Below are 20623 nucleotides of genomic sequence, written 5' to 3'. Positions count from 1 at the left end.
AGCTAATTTTGATTAAATTTTATTACACTCGTATTTTATATCGAAATTGCCCTGGCCACAACAATTTATAGTCTGCGACTAGAGAAGAAAATATGAACATCCGCTTTTCTATAAGCGCTTATTTGCAGAAATAGATTTTTAACATCTTACTTAATTTTAGTTAGTTACAAAAAAAAACTCGATTAATATTTTAAAAGTAGATTTATAAGAAAAATAAACCGTATTCTTAAGTAAGTAAAATAAGGAACACATTTGATTTTATTGATTGCAATTCCCGGGTGAACTGCCATAGCGCATGCTTGAAAATCGCTAGGAAAATTCGTCACTGCAGCTGCGAAAGGTGAGTCTCTTCAAGTTTTTCTTTGTTATTAATTGTTCTCGCGGTGGGAATTAATACTGGTGAGTTAAATGGAGTTATGAATAATCAATGTATCGGTGTGGTTTAATTTGAAAATATACATTTCTCGCAAATTTTATATCCATAACTTTACCGGTAGCCCATATTAATTACGCAATTTGATGTTTTACCTACTCAATTTATTTGTACTTAAATGACTGAGTGAAAATTGTTTAAGTTGTGATTCATGATTTACATCTACTTTATAAACATGCCATATCCCAATAATATAAAACAACGAAATCAATATATTTTTTGCGCATCTTTTTTTAAAACGCCTATTTGGCCTTTGCGCTTTGCGTTATTACTTATTATAAATATTTCATAACAGGATTATATATTTTCTAAATTTAAACTTATGACAGTGCGCTCGTTTATTTTGTTTCACCATTGTCATTGTTTTATTGAATATCGCAATGGATATAATAGAATAAAAAATAAGTCAAGTAAAAATTTGACAGACAAAATATTCGCCGATTCGATTTCCGCACAAGATGGAGGCCGTAATTTTGCCGGCAAGACCATGTGCGAACTGATAATGTCTCCTGAACACATGCCACGTATTCCAATAGGCCACATACAACTTCTAATTTTGCAAGTCGGAGCATGTCATTTGCAAATACATCTGTTTAAATGCATATAGTTTAGTCGGCTAAAATTAGAGTGTATGCACTCTCGTGATAATAATCTATTTGATTTCTTAGTCCGATGCGCAGTATCTCTAACGTTTAAAAAGTTTAATAATCATTATTATTAGCGCTTACGTAAAAAAATTGTTTTAAGGTATTTTAATTGAATATTTTAAATCTTAAGCGAGTAAGACTGAAATTTATAAGGTTCGACGTTGAATTTCTTGAATGTCCATAAATGATATAGGTACCTACATTGGTGGTTCAAAATCGATCGGTAGTTATTACTGAAGATATTTGTAGGTATGTTGTGAGAGTCAGTCGCGAAGTGTTCTATATTTGGGTGAAAGGCTGGCTGTATCGATGTCCCGGACGTCCTGCGCACGCCCGGAGCAGCTCGTCCCGGAGATTTGCTGCCAGTTCAATCGAAGCCTCCCACTTAGTGCATTCCAAACTTGGGCAGTGCATTCGTTGTTTCATTTCAACACTGTGATTATATTATAAGTGATTACATGCAATTAACCGACCTTGTAAACGACTGGATTTATGAGGAAGGTAATTTAAAAAAAAAGAGATTATTCCGAGAAATGAATTTGTCTTTGTTAGGTATATCATAATTATCAGACCTCGGTACTGATTAATGACGTTGATAGATAAATTTAAATTTACAATTTAATCGAAAGTTGTTTTCTGTATTACTATGCAGGAAAATATAAATATATTAAAATATGCTCAAACCTCTCAAGGTATTTTTTATTTTATTGAAAGAAAATAGGCGTAAAGGTCGTATTGATTTCTAATTTCCTGTTCCGGTTCCATGGTTATTAAAATATTTATTCTTAACAAATTCATCGAACTTATTCGAACCATTGGGAAATATGCCTAAGTAGTATTTATTCTGCAATATTTACCCTTTGACTTACGTTTATTATAAAACCATAGTCTTACTTATATTCCTTTGTAAGTTATTCCAACAAACCAACACCAACTCTGTAAGAATATCTATCGTATTAAATATATTTACAGTTTTTAAATTGTACTTATATTTGTTAATTGCATTAAAATGTAAAAATGATGTATCCCATAAGTTACATAAACACCTACGCACTAGACGCACAAGTAGACATACGCAAGGTCGTCGAGCAGCCGAAGTGTTGTATAATATTGACTTTAGAAGCAGGAACATACAACCTGCTGTATCGTGCGTAAGTTGTAATAATAATGCCGCATTAGGCCAATGCGCAAAGATGACTTTCAAAAATTTTATATAACACAAACTCCTATAAGCAATGTAACTAAAGCCTACTATATTAGCGGTATCATCGTCATGGCGTCAATTAATGCCGAAAATCTATAAACATTATCAATGACTGTTGCTTTATTAGTCACTCTACTAGATCATTTGATATCTTAATTATTCTTAATTTTTTTATACATATACAATCAATTCAAAAGTTTTAAAATGCTGCTTAACAGTATTCTTAATGCGTATTTTGTTTATTTATCAGATCTTAATTGTTGAAATCGCGTAATCAAAACCAAAATGGGTAAGGAAAAGACGCACATTAACATCGTCGTAATCGGCCACGTCGATTCTGGAAAGTCGACCACCACCGGCCACTTGATCTACAAGTGCGGTGGTATCGACAAGCGTACCATCGAGAAGTTCGAGAAGGAGGCACAGGAAATGGGCAAAGGTTCATTCAAGTATGCTTGGGTAAGATTTTTTTTAAGAATAATGCAGAATATCTTTTTAATCGCGAACTATTTACGATCTTTACATACATGCAGGTTTTGGACAAGTTGAAAGCAGAACGCGAACGAGGTATTACTATCGACATCGCCCTGTGGAAGTTCGAGACCGCTAAGTATTATGTCACCATCATTGACGCACCCGGTCACAGAGATTTCATCAAGAACATGATTACTGGAACTTCCCAAGTACGTGGTGCTACGACGTAAACACTATGGAAATATACAAATATTGTTATTATGTATATTTATTTTGTTTCGGTTTAGGCTGATTGCGCCGTTCTGATCGTGGCGGCCGGTACTGGAGAGTTTGAAGCTGGTATCAGCAAGAATGGACAGACGCGTGAGCATGCTCTGCTTGCTTTCACGCTCGGCGTGAAGCAGCTGATCGTAGGCGTCAACAAGATGGATTCCACCGAACCTCCGTACCACGAGGCACGCTATGAAGAAATCAAGAAGGAAGTTTCTTCTTATATCAAGAAGATTGGTAAGTTTTCTTATACTATTTACTATTTTGTAATTATTGGAATTTAACTGATTTATTAATAAACCTACTTGGGTGATACTTTTTAAAACTATAGTTTTATATCATGTAATGGACAAATTAATACGAATTGTGTAAATTTAATATATTTATTTATTGCCTACATAGTTATTTTGATCATTAATTATCTTATAAACATTGGGCTAAGGTTCGATTTCAAATATTTGATAAATAATTCATAAGTGACATAATAAGAACCTGTTCTGGGAGTGAATAAATATTCGGTTAAAAGGCTACAACCCGGCGACGGTGGCTTTCGTGCCCATCTCGGGCTGGCACGGCGACAACATGCTGGAACCGTCCGACAAGATGCCCTGGTTCAAGGGGTGGACCATCGACCGCAAGGACGGCAAGGTCGAGGGCAAATGCCTCATCGAGGTCAGCCATGAGACAGATATACATCATAAAATCGATATTTTTTTATTAGTTTTTGTAAATATTTTATTTTTGGACCGGCACAAAAGTTGGCCTAATGTTGCTCTGTTGATTTTAAGCAACTTAAGTAATATATTTACAATAAAATAAATATATCCCTGAATTTGTATAGTGATTATTAAATGGGCTTTCTTATGGGTGTTAAACCAATCAAATGACATGGTTCAGGCTCTGGACGCGATCCAGCCTCCCTCTCGTCCCACCGAGAAGCCTCTCCGGCTGCCTCTACAGGACGTATACAAGATTGGAGGTATCGGTACCGTGCCCGTCGGCCGAGTCGAGACAGGCATACTAAAGCCGGGTGAGGAGCGAGTATTTAATAGAGATGAGATATATCTACATAGGTCTATTTAATGCCATAAAAATAATTGAAAATTGCATTTATTAGGCATGGTGGTCGTATTCGCGCCGGCCGCCATCACCACCGAGGTGAAGTCCGTAGAGATGCACCACGAGGCCCTCCAGGAGGCCATGCCCGGAGACAACGTGGGCTTCAATGTCAAGGTAATGCGTCACGACTATTGTATATACACGGTATTCACATTGACACAGTCGTATGGATATATGTAACATTTTTTGAAAGGGAACTAATAATTATAGTAATGGACTTATTTCATTGACAATAAATAGAACACGAATAGCTTAATAGCACAATTATAATTTAGTAGAATTGACTATCTTGTTGGTTACGTAAATTCATTCGTTAAAAATTACCTTTATTTAATATTTAAATATATAATATATATGAAATATGAAATAAATATGTCCGCGACAGAACGTATCGGTGAAGGAGTTGCGGCGCGGCTACGTGGCCGGAGACTCCAAGAACTGCCCGCCTAAGGGAGCCTCCGATTTCACTGCACAGGTTAGTCTTTTTATAAAATAATCACTAAAATTTTAAAAAGTTTAAAGTAAAATTAATAGTCTAATAATAGTTTACAAATGTATTATATTGACTGTAAAAGTCCAAAGTATTTCGAGCTGTAACCACCATTCTTCTCGGAAAAAAATAATCTCAAAAAATGAGATAAATTGTACAGAAAATACATAAATATTTGATTAACTTAGTAGTGCTTGCTCGAAACTCAGACCAACTTCGACATTAAATTGGCGTTAATCCGAATTTAAACCACTATCCGTATTAGCTAACTGTTGTAGTAAGAACTAATCGCACGACATTAAACATCATTGTGATTAACTTATTAATATTTTTTGTTCAATAAAAATCGTGTAATGACGCGTTACAACACGACTAGCAATAATTAATTACAGTAGACAGGTTTGAAGTTTGTATGAAATTCATAATCACAGTGCAAACTCGTTTCGATAAACATATTAGATACCAACGTCTTGGTCAATGATTGGTCTTACGTAACGAATTAACTTGCCGCCGAAACACCTGTTATACGTAAAGGTAAATAATACGAAACGTAAACAAATAAAAAAACAATATTCTTTAGTCACACTTGTGACATGTTGGACTTTATTTTTTTAATAAGTATATGGGCTGATGCGTTTCGGCCACCCAATGGTAAGCGTTCCCAACCGCCTTAGAAATGACGCTGTTAGAAATATCAACCGTTCCTTATACGTCACGAATGTGCCACCAGCCTTGGGCTGGCTCACTCACCCTTCAAACCGAACACATCAATACTGAATATTGTTGTTTGGTGGTGGAATATCTGACGAGTGGGCAGAACCGACCCAGACGGGCTTGCACAAAGCCACCATAACCACCAAGTAAAATTGAATTATGTACTCAGAGCAATAGCAGTATTATGCAATAGTTGCGCATTAACGTAATTGGGAACAATAAACGTATTACGACCACACTGAAATTAACTAATATTAAATTCAGTAATATTTAAATAATTGAACAAGACCGAACGGCTTGCTATATTTTTAAACTAACACTTGTGAAAGAGATAGCAACATAAATCTTTTGAAAAAAATTATAATTTCGGCACTCGGCGGCCTTGTTACAGTTTTATCACAGTATGTTATAGATTGTATAAGAGTTACAATTGCATCGCAATAATTATAAATACCAGTTTCTTGCGGCATTTTATGTGTGAAATTAACTCTATTTCTACTAAAACTATCGTAATGTTATTATTATTCTAAAACTGTTTAAGTTAAGAAGCACACTTACCCTCATATACCTACTTTTATATAACGGTAAATTTGTCAATCGGCGAATAATAATGAAATTTATATTTTTTGTTACGTAATCTGTAATTAACTCTAAATAGAATGTTTGGAATTTAATAATTGTGTGGTTCTTTATCTAACGCAACTTTAAGAATGAATGAGGGTGAAATATTAATTTATCTGTTAGGTACGAATATTTAATAATTATTTAAAAACGTGTTTAGACCAAAGTACTAAGTAAGGTTTTAAATGGTAAACGACCGAATCTGTATCTTTATTTAACGTAGGGTACGTAAACCTTATATGGGCTCTAAAATCCCTTCATTTATCCTATTTTTATAGGCTTGTAATATTTTTCCAAACTGCAATTTTTTAGTTGCCTATATTTTTGTTTGACAAGTTATCCTTTTTACAAGAAGACTAAAGCCATATAAGACCAAAACAACATATTTATTAAAGATTTCTGAAAAATTGCGTTTTGACATTGACGGCGCTGTTATCAGAATATTGGAAGTAAAATTAAGATGGATATAATTACTTAAGATAAAGTAGTGAATAATAGCTGCAATACAATTCTTTTTGTGATTGGAGAGACAACAAAAAGTGATGCACATTTGCCGAAGTGTAGCGCAGAGCATAGGTCATGTCCAAGTTCTACTGACCAAGTTCTACTCGTACGCAGTGAAGTCAACTCCTATAGTCAAGACAACTCAATACACGTATTCTTTACAGTTCACTTTGGCCCACTGTGATACACGAGAACCGGCTGTTCAGTTTATTTCTCGGTAATTAATGCAACAACGTTGATTAATTTTATCACAAAAAATCTCTGTGTTGGCATTTAACTATGTGCGTATCAGAACTTGAGCTTACTCAATAGGAACATTATATTTCAACTGAGTAAATATTATCTACATATACTAAGTCGAATTTTTTTAGGCTATAAATAAGTACTGGCGTCATACAAAATGCTGTATTGCTGTAACCGCCGTTTATAAAATCAAAATACCGTCATAATTAATAATCAAAGATGAAAAATCCTACAGCTTTTCATAATGAATTCTTAAGCGTTGTTTACTTATTAAGTTGTCGGAGAATCGAGTACATGATAAGGGCGTATGCAGGTGATAGTGCTGAACCACCCGGGGCAGATCAGCAACGGGTACACGCCCGTGCTGGACTGCCACACGGCGCACATCGCGTGCAAGTTCGCCGAGATCAAGGAGAAGTGCGACCGCCGTACCGGTACTCGTATACGATGATTTTACATTCATATAATAACATTTCATTATACAGATGTTCGTTTCTCGTTAATTCGCCAAACGAAGATCGAGTTTTTTCTAATTTTTTACTAAAGTGATAATTTTTCGAACTCTTTCGACGAAACTCCGATATCATTATGCCAGTTAAGTAAAAACTTAGGACGGAAATCTTTCGTTTGATACTTACTGCGATTGAGATAGTTTTCGACATTGCATCTTCAATCTTCGGCTTGGCGAATGATAACGAAAGCGTTTTGATGCATTAAATTGAGTTAACATTCTTTGAAATATGTATTCTTATTCTTGATATTTATAAATGAAATCGACATTCAATTTTATACGAAAATTGCCTAGTGTATGTGTATAAATAATAGGTTCGCCCCATAATGATCACGTGAGCCCACTTTTAGGCAAGACTACTGAAGTGGAGCCGAAGTCGATCAAGTCCGGAGATGCGGCCATCGTGACGTTGGTCCCGACCAAAGCGCTCTGCGTCGAGTCGTTCCAGGAGTTCCCTCCGCTCGGCCGCTTCGCCGTGCGCGACATGCGCCAGACCGTCGCCGTCGGCGTCATCAAGGTAACGTGCGCGCGCACACACACACACACGCACACACACACACGCACACACCGACCGAATTCAAAAAGCACAAACAAGGAATGTCTAAATAATGCTAATGTGTATAACCTTTAGGAGAACAGTGAACACTTTCCATCGAGTTGCTCATCAACCTACGTAGTACAAAATACTTTTAATTATAATAATTATTATACGGAGCTATAGAGTGCCTAACTCAGACTGACCTAACGTTGTCTTCTAAACTTTTTAGTTGTCTCGTTCAATGCCTTATTTTTTATGAGATTATTTAGATATTAGAGATAAGCAAAGAAGGAATGTGCGCACACACATTTAAATAATCGAATTCGATCGCGAGGACGTCATAATAGGCTCAGTGTAGTCTTCATATATTGTCTTCCAGCGGTCATTTTGTAATACTAGCACGCATTTAATATTTGATATTATTACTACACTTCATTTGTTTTGACGTTATTACTTACTCAATGACCTTTGTGAATGATTAGCTCTAATGCTCTTATCTAACCTTAGACTAGCATGGAATGTGGACTTGTAATGCTAAAAAGTACTAGACATATTACCAATAAGAACTTTCGTATGTCTATCCAATAAAATATATTTATTTTGTTTCAGAGTGTAACCTTCAAGGAGGTTACTACAGGCAAAATCACCAAGGCCGCCGAGAAGGCCCAGAAGAAAAAATAACTATGGGGCACTTCAACGAACAAATCGCAGCTGGTAGCCATCTCCCGCAGCGCTGCGAGCCCCTCACCCTCAACCTCTTCCCCTACCAGACTTATCCCCAAGCCCGGCTTCCTCTCGATTCCCGAGGCACCCCTTCTTCCAACCCACACTCCTCGAGATGTATGTGTATTTTGGGATGCGGAGAGCTCGTTCGATTCTGAAGTGGAAGACGAGTTTCCCCCGCCCTGCCCCCTCAGTAGTGTCCCCTCAGTGTACTCCCCCCATCGGAGCTTCTTCAGTGGTGACATCGACATCCCCGACTCGTGCATTTATCAGAACAAGATACTCAAGTTTATTCGTTTTAGTTACTATTACATGTTAAGTTTATGTATTTGTGCTTATTTTAGGCGTAAGTTACTCACCAAGTCTGAGTTTCCGTACTCTCGTTACGTTTTATTTTTCCATCGCAAGGAATTCAGGAGGAAAGGCGCGATAAATGAAATTGAATCTTTAGACCTTATTGATCGCGTGTCGTTGATATTTGAGATTCTATCCTATCAGTGTCTCATCACGAAAGTACTTAAGTGTATATTCTCTACTCTTTGTTTAGTTTTCCTGGGTTGTTTGGTTCGTATGCTCTTTGACTACGTTACCTGTCCCGCTCACGAAAAAAGCGAATTTGACGATTTATTACAGCATGACGACGTAATTTTAAATACCTAGTTTTGTCATAAAGTTATGAACTTATTTAAGATTAATCTTTTCCATACTTCAGTAGGTAAAAATAAAAAGTTATTTTCTTAAGATTGAACATGTGTATGTAAGTAGAAGATAAACATCAGAGTGTAGAAATGAGGGTAGTCAGTTCTAAACTGACACCCATAGTTGATTTTAGACGTATGTTATAAAGCGTTAAGAACGTTTTGATAGAAATTGAGGAATTTGTAAAGTGAAATGTAATTTCTGTTCCTAGTTTAAACTATCTATGCCCTTATTTTATAAAATTAATTTGCCTGTTGACGGTAAAGACGCAAAGGTTTAAACATTCAATTTGGATTTCCATAACTGTTTAGATTTACATAGGTACGGAGAGAACTCAATCTTATTAAGCTAAATGTATCTTTGTAATTTTTTCAATAATTTTGTAAAGACCTTGATCCTGATAAACCAATAAAGAAGCTACTGGTATCGATAATTTTATTTCAAACGTCAAGTAAATTAACCTAACATGACTTGCACAACAGTTCACATGCACTTTCAATTACAAACTATCGTTGGTTTTCTTAGCTTGGAGTCAAACGCCACATTAAATTGTTCTCATTGACAAACAAAAGTAGCGTTCATCAGAATGACTTTGTGCCTTTTGGCTTTTTCAATGGCCGGTCATCTTGACGTTAGAATGACCGGACATTATTTACTTTTTTTTGTTTTAATCTGGGTATCAAATATTTAAAGTTACTAAGTAGTACCTACTAAATAAGTACTAAATGCTGGCATTATTTTAAAGCTAATCTGCCACTTTGTACATTCATTCTGATGCACGCACAAAAGTAAGTACCTGTTTTAAATAATATATTTTAGAACCCACAACACTTGGCAAAACGCAGCTCAGTGCAATTATCAGTACCAATCAATTAACAAAATTACATTGTAATTGTCATCTATATAAATAAAAATTGCCATTAATGTTCGACTCTGCATCACAACAATTAGTTGAATTATTTTTTGTACTAAATGTATATCCCAGAAAAAGGGAAATCAAACACAAAAATGCTTTTGTACGGAAAAGTGAAAAATTTGAATTGTATGTACCTAATATAATTTTATGACTGATTGACATACAACGCACAGCATAAATTTTTCAGTTTTTTTTTAAATTCCTCTCTTAAGGGGTTAAATAGAAATAGAAATTTGTTAGACAGCGGTTTTCATGGGTACGTTCCGAGGTCCCGGGTTCGATTCCCGGCCGAGTCGATGTAGAAAAAGTTCATTAGTTTTCTATGTTGTCTTGGGTCTGGGTGTTCGCGGTACCGTCGTTACTTCTGATTTTCCATTACACAAGTGCTTTAAATACTTACATTGGGATTAGAGTAATGTATGTGATGTTGTCCAATATTTATTATTTATTTATTTGTTATTTTCGAAAATTATAAATATGAAAAGAAAAAAAAGATTTAGGCTTTTTCTTGGCTAACGAGTAAATGACAATTGTTCCAGTGTTTTTGAAAATTCATCATCTAAAAGGCAATCCTTTTAGATTTAGGATGGAATGGTTGGATGGAAGTTCAGCATTTTTTCGATACTAGAAATATGGAAATCGATGTTAAGTATTCTTCTTATGGAGCAATGACTGTTCAGCAATTTAAAAAAATAATAATTTGTCATTTAAAAGAGTGAAATTAAGGATACAGATAGATATATGAAATAGTTTTTAGGGGCGGAAGGGGCGGCTTGCCTCGGGCCTCCAGTCTTGGGGCCCCCAAATTTCCCCTACGGTCCCCTGATCAAATCCTAAACGAGACTTTAAAAATGTGCTTATTACCTATATAACTTCATCAAGATCAACACATTACAGCCATCAAGACTACGCGGTACTAATATTCTTTTAACTTCGCTGAACGCGTCCAGTACGCTGGGGGAAACCCCGTCTTTGTAGTGGGTAGTGGGTAGGAATCCCTAGGAATCCCTGAAAGAATGAAGTGCATTCACTATTGTATTCACTACTCATTTAAAATATATTAAATTTCATTACGTTGATATTTAATACTTTATTATATATATATCTTCGGGAACGGATAAGACTTTTTTCAAATTAACATATACACACAAATGTAAACTGGATAAAAAACTTGTACAACTAATTTTGTTTATTATATGGCCTCATTTAACTTTGCCCCTGACGGGCTTAGTTTGCCACTGGTGCATGCTATAAGCATGTAACTCTAAAATTTTAGAACTTAAGAAAATGCAGTGGGTTTCTGTATGATGTTTCCAATGGCATATCCCATCCGGCAAATCGGGTAAAAATAAATAAACTATACAAATAAAAGCCTGATACTCAAAAGTATTAACGCTCATCAGGGATAGAGAAACATAAAGTATCGCACCTAAGTTCTTGCCAGGGATGAGTTTGAAAAGGCTCGAGATCTACAAATTTGCATTTGCCGGCTAGCAGTGCCAGTACAGGTTATATTTAACTTATGGAACAATTATATTTTATAGTTAGCCATTCGAAAATAAAAATAATTTATTTAAATTATCAAAGTTGGTGCTGTTCTGACGATTAGATCGAGATAAAACTTTTTAAAATAACATGACTAATATTATACTAATAATTATCCTTATAAAACAACAAAATTAGAAAATTAAATTAATTATTTACAACCAAATTAGACCTTAACTTTACATATTAAGTAATTAGTTTTAGTTAATTAAATAATTAACTACTTTTAAATTATAGGTAATTAACATACAACATTCTATTGACAAAAGTATTAAATTTTAAGCAGATATTAAGTTAATTATTACATTTAATAAAGTCACCTTATATCTATCCTTCAACTTAAAGGTCACAGTAACAAAAATGCCGGATTTTTTACAAGATAATCCCGGACTAGATTAGCCTATTAGAGATGTTTACAAATTTAAATGGCGATTCAATCGATCTTGATCTTGATCTTCAACTGTCTTTTGTACAGTCAGAACATCAATTGAATTTGTTTGTATAGTTATTTACAATAAACAAACGCTGGTCACGCGATATTTTTAATTAGATTCAAAGTTATTATTATTAATTAAAAATTTAAATAATTGATGTTTTTGAAAACAAATATTCTTAACGGTAGAACAAAAGAACAGTGTAGATTTTTAAATATTTCATTTGGCGATCTTAAACTAGCTTCAGAAACTTAATTTCATCGTTAGCTTTATTTAGTTTTAGCCACCAGCCCAAAAGAAAATTTAACCATTGAGTTTTAAGCCAAAGGCTGATAACGTAGCTCGTAGACAACTACAAACAAGAGAAGCCAAATTCATCTAACTCTATTCCAACCATAACAGGAAAAAAGACAAATAAATAATATTTGACAGCTAATTGACGCGATATTATTGGTCGAGAGCTTGATTAATTTATGATATTCACTATAAATTTGGTTTTGAAAATGGCGTTTTGAACGTCGACTAAACTGTTATCGGATTTTTGGCAGTAAAATAAAAGTGGAAATAAGTGGTTAACTTTAATAGTGTTGTATTATAAATAAAGATATATTAATCATAGACTCGTAGTACCTAGTGCACAATATAGCTGAGTTATTAGTAAATCTAAGGTTTGTTTATCTTTTTTCCTACTTCCATTAGAATAGGGTATACTGCTGAATGCTAATGTATAGGCTACATGGCGACCGGCAAAATTACAGTAGAAAAATTCTACTCAGACTCAGAGTTACCAGTGTATGGAAAATTTTCCCGGTATAACAGATAAATATTGAAATTACAAAAAAAAACAGATGTTGATACTGTGAATGAAATAAAATAGAACTTATAAAAACTTATAATTCAAAATAATCTACGTCTTAATTTTCAGTTATAATCTTATTTGGTCTTTACAATAGTAACTAAGGTCTCATTTCGAAAAGTGCTGAGCAACATCTATGAGGTATATTTAATTTCAACGATTCATATTTAAAGTTTTTAAAGATTTTATTTGTAAATGATGAACATTCATCTATCCGTAATTATGCATAATTATTATTAATACAATTAAAGGAGGACAAAGCATAGATATAATTATTAATTATCATAGCATAATTAAAAGTTTATTTCAGTGAATTTTATTAATTGCATATCATTAAAAGTGTATAGTTTTCCTGCAATGTTTATGATAACTGTTTAAGATTTTTTCCTTAATTAAGTATATTTTAGTTATAGTGCAGAATAATTTAAAAAGTTTTAATCATATCACTGTAGACTATGGCTCTATTATCTTTGAAAACTGATAGATAAATAAATAGCCTTCAACACATTTTACATGTCCAGGAACTTTTCTATAAAAATGGACAAATGAGCAATATTTTATCAGGAGATTTTAATATATATATAATTTACATAGATTTATAATATAGTACGATAGGCTAAATAATATTTCAGATATTATTATTTAAAAAAAAAGTTGTCATATTGACGTTAACAATGACGTTATCCACTGACATTGACAAATTCGAATTGAATATTGGTGTTTATTTAAATGGATAGTTAGAAGTCATAGTAGAACTGGTTTTTGCCGATGCTTGCTGATATTTACGATACCAACAAGTAGTATCTACGATAACGAAACATGATGACGTGTGCTTTGCCGTAAGTGAAAGTAACTTATTAGTGGTAGGAGTTATATACGAAGGCCTTCAATATCGGTTGTATATTGTGTTGCGCGCAGTCTCTCGTTAGTTGTGGTTTCGTGCACCCGAATCTGCGTAAACGTTCTGCTCCGCTTACGATGTGTGGAATTTTCGCATACATTAATCATCTTACGCCTAAGACCCGGCGAGAGATATTGGAATTGCTCGTAAATGGATTGAAACGCTTGGAATACCGTGGTTATGATTCAGCGGGTGTCGCTATCGATGCTGCGGATCAAAAGGATATAGCCGTTGTAAAGAAAAGTGGAAAAGTAGCCGCCCTCGAAGAATTACTTCAAGAACGTAGCCTTGAGTTAGCTGTTGAAGAAACTGTAGAATCGCATTGTGGTATTGCTCACACTCGTTGGGCAACTCACGGTGAACCGAGTGCCATCAATTCGCACCCGCAACGATCAGGCGAAGACAATTCGTTTGTTGTTATCCACAATGGCATCATTACTAACTATAAAGAAGTCAAAACCTTCCTTGAGAATAAAGGTTATGAATTTGAATCCCAGACTGATACTGAGATAATTGCTAAGTTGATACACCACATATATTACCAACACAAGGACTACAGCTTCCAGGAATTAGTTGAACAGGTAACTCAGCAACTCGAAGGAGCTTTTGCTTTGTGTTTCAAGTCTCGTTTCTTCCCAAATGAGTGTGTGGCTACAAGACGTGGTAGCCCTTTGCTTGTTGGTATTAAAACAAGGAGGCGCCTATCAAGTGACCATGTACCTATTATGTATACTAACAATAAGGCAACTAGAGGAGTTGTGCCCTCCGTGCCCAGAGTTAACAGTCACGCTCACTTTGAGCCAGAAGAAGAAAGAGATGTTGAATATTTCTTTGCTTCTGATGCTTCAGCTGTCATAGAGCATACAAATAGAGTGCTCTACTTCGAAGATGATGATGTTGCACACATTAGGGATGGAGTTCTCAGCATTCATCGTATGTCTGGCAGCAGCACGGATCCTCATCAGAGAGAAATCTTAACTCTGAAACTTGAAATACAGCAGATTATGAAAGGTAATTATGATTATTTCATGCAGAAAGAAATTTTTGAACAATCCGAATCTATTGTAAACACAATGAGAGGACGTCTAAATTTTGCTAATGGCACAGTTACTCTAGGTGGAATTAAGGATTATATTCCAGAAATCAAGAGATGCAGACGGTTAATGTTGATTGGATGTGGTACTAGTTATCATAGTGCTGTTGCTACACGTCAGTTGTTAGAAGAATTGACAGAACTCCCAGTGATGGTTGAATTGGCTTCCGACTTTTTAGATAGAAACACACCTGTTTTCCGTGATGATGTCTGTTTCTTTATTTCACAATCAGGAGAAACTGCTGATACACTTATGGCCCTCCGTTATTGCAAACGTCATGGAGCCCTTATTGTTGGTATTACTAACACTGTTGGTAGTTCAATTTGTCGTGAATCGCACTGTGGAGTACATATTAATGCTGGACCCGAAATTGGTGTTGCCTCAACAAAAGCATATACATCACAGTTTGTGTCTCTGGTTATGTTTGCCTTAGTCATAAGCGAAGATCGTATTTCACTTCAAAAGCGAAGGGCCGATATTATCGAAGGTCTGCATGAATTAGACTCTAAAATTCGACAGGTACTAGCACTAGATGAGAAGGTAAAAGCTCTGGCCGAAGACCTTTACCGGCAACGATCATTACTTATAATGGGTCGTGGATATAATTTTGCTACTTGTCTAGAAGGGGCCTTAAAAGTAAAGGAGCTGACATATATGCATAGTGAAGGCATTATGGCGGGAGAATTGAAGCACGGTCCACTGGCTCTCATTGATGATTCTATGCCAGTTATGATGATAGTAATGCGTGACCCCGTTTATACGAAGTGCATGAATGCATTGCAGCAAGTAACAGCACGTCAAGGTCGGCCAATCGTGGTTTGCGAGGAAGGAGATACGGAGACTACATCTCTCGCATCTCGTGTACTTGAAGTTCCGAAAACCGTAGATTGTTTACAAGGTGTTCTTACAGTCATTCCTATGCAATTATTAGCATATCATATAGCTGTTTTGCGAGGATGCAATGTAGATTGTCCGAGAAATCTCGCTAAATCAGTAACCGTTGAATAATTTTTATTACCTAGGTATAATATACATTATAAATATACGATTTGACGATCTCTAGCTCAACTACTTGTTGCAAAGGAATTTAATATACCTACTGAACATGTGATATTAAAGAAAAGCAAATTACAATCTTTTAAAGGCCAATGTAGCGGGAGCTATTTGCGCTAAATGACAAAACGGCTTAAGTGTTAATATACATAAACTTACATATTTGTAATTTTTAATTGACTATAAATCGACATCTTAAAGTGATTACAAACCTATATCGAAATTTTAATAACAAAACGGAGAATCGAAGAGTTTTATGAAATTATTAATTAATTGAAAATTTGGAATAATTACGTATATTATTAAATATATGTATATTATAACTTTCTTAAGTGATTTTTTAAATGGTAAAAGTAAACACATTTTTGTTATTATATCGGCAATTAAACATTCCATTTTTAATGGGATAAAATTAAACTAAGGCATTTTACGTAACATTCCACTGCTACATTTAAAACCGATTAACATTACAACATTATTATCAGAAAATATATCAAGGCCGTGCCTCTCGTTTGTTTGAACCAAATCTGTTTGAGAGAATTATATGAATAATTGTAATAGTCGTTACAAAGCTCCATCTCTGTAAGTGCCTTAGATATTCATTTACTTCATGGAACATTAACAAAATATAAATGCCTTTGAAAATTATAGCATAGAAGTATTTCCTATGTAAAAATACTCTCACTAATATTTTTAAGTTTTAGATGTGATAGAATATAGGAATATTATTTTTCCAAAAACAAAATGTAAAAATAACAAAATATCTGTCATTTTAATTATACATTTTCATTTCGTTATAACTTTCAAAAATGTTTACGACCAATTTTGTATAAATATTTTATTATTTTTATGTATTTATGTAGCAGTAGTGAAAAAATCGTTTTACTAATTAGAAGAATTATTGCATTTTAAGAGCATTATTTGTTTTACGATTGAAGTAAAAAAACGGAAACAGTAGGTTTTGATCTAATTACCAATAAACAAGGAAACGAACTAAAATAAGATTTGATAACAATTTGATGATGAGATACAGGTATTAATAAAATACAATAATTTGAGTATTTTAGACATATTTTTATACAAAAAAATAGTAATCCATGTATGCAATAACAGTTTAACTACTTTAACAGTTCGCACACGATACAAAAGATAAACATCCTGTTCGAACATAAGCGAGTTTAAAAATATCCATTTGTAGAATTATATAATAAGTAGAGATATCTTAGAAGTAATTTGGTTCATAAAAAAATATTTAAATTTAAAGGCCTCTATTTTTCTTTCTTATTTGATTTTATATAACGCGGTTCGCTAGTCACAACAAAAAATAAATGGTTAAGAAAGAATGACGTTAATAATTGTTATGGAGATTTTTTGTATGATGTCTACTGTTGGACTCAAACGTATATTATATAAGATGTCTAAATTCAAATAAATATTGATACTTAATACCTAGTTTAAGTTCTACTTTTTCTTTTATTCGTATAAGGTATATTTTTAATGGTGAAACTCCTTTTTATGTGATAAATATAAAGAAATTATTATTATTTACGCACACTTTTCGTGCAAATGCAATTTAAAATATTATGTAAATTCTGTTAAATTTTTAACTATTCTATGTAAAATAGAATCTGTACAACAGATAATTTTGTTGATAATTATTTTAAATTTGTATTTTATTTAGTATTTTAATAATAAATATATAAGTTTAATTTTATATTATGTTTTTTTTTCGAATAATATTCCAAATGCACAATTACTTTACTAAATACTTACTTTATATGCTTAATGTTGTTCAGAGCACAAAATGAACCAACTGCAACCAGAAATTTTAGTTTGAACGTTTGAAATCAGTTAAACGTGAGTTAAATAAATAATTTCACCGGAACAGTTGAGCTGTAAAAATATATAAGTATAAATATTATATGCGCATAATACAATCCAATAAGTATACAAAAAAATATTAATTTTAGTTCCTTAGTAATTAGGATTAATCATAAAAAAATCTTAAAGTTTTTTGATATCATATTATTTTTTAAATTAACATACAATAATATATTATACGTTAGTTTTACTATTCGGTATTATTTCGTAACTAACTATAAACACTTGGAAGTCTTGGATATTTTAATTTTATAATAAAATGTCACACAGATGGACTTTATCGAATGAAATATGTACATATTAAATAAAAACCAATGATATCTTAAGGTCAGGAAGACGACTCTGTCACCTTTGCCTTTTAAAAAATATAGGTAATTTTAATACATCGGCAACGGAATTTGAATGTAATTATATAGGTATCGGTCTCAATTTCAAGGTCGATTTCGAGACGCTTTTAGATGTATGGCACATTCAACTACATTTTTTTGCTACAAACCTGCTTTACCTCATATATCTTTAATGAAAATTCAACGAATGGCCGCCACGCCTTTAAGCCGTCGCGACATTTATTGTGCTAGAGTTTACGATTAATGTTATGTTTATGTAATAACATAATTGCCTCGTTGGACTAGTGACTAGCCTATACCTAAAGCTTGTAGATCCTGGGTTACAAAACTAAGTCGGACCGATAAAAAGGGATCTGGATAATGGATTAATTTTCAGTATTAGCCCGGTCCAGAGTTACGAAGCATACAGTTCTTACACCTCATACCCCGCAAAACAAGTCCATGACTCGGATTGGCATCCCATACAACTATTAACATAAGTGAAGAAAGATTGCACTTTTTATATATTAAAATTTAATTTCGACTTTAATTTATACATATATATTACTTCGAATAAATATGATATTGTCCTTCAAAGCAAAGTAAAATTTAATTTAACTTTACTTAAATTTAATTTAGCTTACCTACTCTTATTTTAATGAGAAGCTGACCATTGTATTTAAAAACAATTATAATGTTGTGATAAAACTGTATTTGCATTAGCAATGGCAATTGCCTTATATACCTATAGACATTTATATCTACTTATAACACGATACTATAGGGCTTTTTAATAGTAGAGAGAGAAATTATTAAATTGTTCTACGATAAAGGAGTGCCTGCGCTAAGAGCATAGATCACCCCACGAAGAGTAAAGCTTGGACACATCACGCAACTTGATTTAAGTTGTTACCTACTGCTGACGCGTAAACCTAATATGCATAGGTATTATAATTATTGACATAAACTGTTGACCTTTTTAACTTATTTGTATGTACCTACTTTTCGAGCAAAAGTTAATTATGCATCAACAAAATAAAATCGTGGCATATGAATATTTATATGATAAAACTAATGATACCCATTTACTTTATCACTTTCGTATATAAATCTACTTAAAGTGTTTGTATACACAATTGATACCTGTAAAATAAGCGATCTATCGAATCGGCTATCTTCGATAAAATATAAGATCAAAGAGGTTCCGAGTAACGCGACAATCGCGCTTAACACCGTATATAGATATCATAACACGTCGATTGGTTTTCTTTGATTAATTAATTATTAGATAAAATTATAATTACGTTTTATTATTATACAACTAATTTAACTTAATCAAGTTAAAATGACTTCATTTGTTTTTCATATTTACTTAGTTTATGATCCACCAAATGTTTTTGGGAGATATTTAAACTAATAAAATTATAAATAGAATTCTAACGAATTATATTGGTTGGTAGCTGCCTAATTAGAACCAGTACATTATATCCATTTATAACCCTAATTGCAAACATTTAATGTAATATAATAAAGTGTAACTAGCAACACAAAAATAATAGGTACGTAAGTAGATACCACGAGCTACATATATTTTATTTTATTCAATTTTTAATTATCTTGGTAATTAGGTGATTAATTCAGTGCATAAATAACTTAATGTAAGTTATTTGATTTAAGTAATCATATCGGCGACAAAGGCATTAATTCTTATTGACAATATTAACGAGTTACATTTCGCAATAACTCATTTAAATCGAAAAAAAGCCGTCTAAACACAATCACGGGCGGCGGTTGCTGTGCACGCACAGAAACTCAATTGAGGTAGCATTCATACTAATGAAGTATTCGAAGGTATTTATTCGCCCAAGTTCTGCACACAGTCTAAGTGCTAAAAATGTACACAAGTACGCATATACCACACAAGATAACATGTTATACTTATACTCAGGCAGTGAAAAAGGCCATATTAGGGATGGGTATGGTACAGTCTGCGTCAAAGTTTCCTATGCAGTCATTGCAATTTCTCGACATAGGGAAAAATGCATTTCCTATAAACATACTTATGATGGCGCAACCTATTCAAAGTTCTCATCCGGTAGGCCGGAATTGATTCAAGTATCGCTATATTTGATGATAACTTGAATTGCTATAGCAGAGATAAAAATAGAGACATGTAAATGCAATCTAGGATTGTAACTTAATCCATATACCTTAGCGTACCCTATGCATTGTAGGCGGTGTGGCTGTATACAGTCATGCGATATTTACCAAAAATGTACGGACGCAAAAGCCTGCGTAAAAGGAAATAATAAATAAAATTCCTTACCATATTATGTATCCACTTATTTCCTAAAACTACATAAATGCATCTTGTGTTTGCATTAATAAGTTTTTGTCTGCATTAACTAGTTAAATATGGGTTTTACA

General features: G+C 33.5%; 2 protein-coding genes across 4 annotated transcripts; both read left to right on the top strand.

The window, feature by feature from the left end:
* The first annotated feature begins 202 nt into the window (after positions 1 to 202).
* On the top strand, positions 203 to 8600 carry LOC125075963 (elongation factor 1-alpha 2). 3 transcript variants are annotated; one of them, XM_047687862.1, is made up of 11 exons: positions 203 to 340; positions 2535 to 2743; positions 2818 to 2967; positions 3046 to 3265; positions 3555 to 3700; positions 3926 to 4058; positions 4146 to 4261; positions 4533 to 4622; positions 7033 to 7153; positions 7581 to 7747; positions 8378 to 8600. In XM_047687862.1, the coding sequence occupies exons 2-11, from the start codon at positions 2570 to 2572 to the stop codon at positions 8447 to 8449; spliced, it is 1389 nt and encodes a 462-aa protein (XP_047543818.1). In that variant the 5' UTR covers positions 203 to 340; positions 2535 to 2569; the 3' UTR covers positions 8450 to 8600. The 3 variants fall into 3 exon arrangements, with proteins under 3 accessions (XP_047543818.1, XP_047543828.1, XP_047543810.1); XM_047687872.1 differs by having other exon boundaries at positions 340 to 399; XM_047687854.1 differs by lacking the exon at positions 203 to 340 and adding an exon at positions 1394 to 1581.
* A 5076-nt stretch (positions 8601 to 13676) lies between these two features.
* LOC125075954 (glutamine--fructose-6-phosphate aminotransferase [isomerizing] 2-like) lies at positions 13677 to 17514 on the top strand. Its single transcript, XM_047687842.1, has one exon. The coding sequence runs from the start codon at positions 13920 to 13922 to the stop codon at positions 15942 to 15944; it is 2025 nt and encodes a 674-aa protein (XP_047543798.1). The 5' UTR covers positions 13677 to 13919; the 3' UTR covers positions 15945 to 17514.
* The last annotated feature ends 3109 nt before the right edge of the window (positions 17515 to 20623 follow it).

The sequence above is a fragment of the Vanessa atalanta genome, chromosome 2, assembly GCF_905147765.1.
Source record: "Vanessa atalanta chromosome 2, ilVanAtal1.2, whole genome shotgun sequence".
Classification (NCBI taxonomy): domain Eukaryota; kingdom Metazoa; phylum Arthropoda; class Insecta; order Lepidoptera; family Nymphalidae; genus Vanessa; species Vanessa atalanta.
This window is presented reverse-complemented; position numbering and strand designations above follow the sequence as displayed.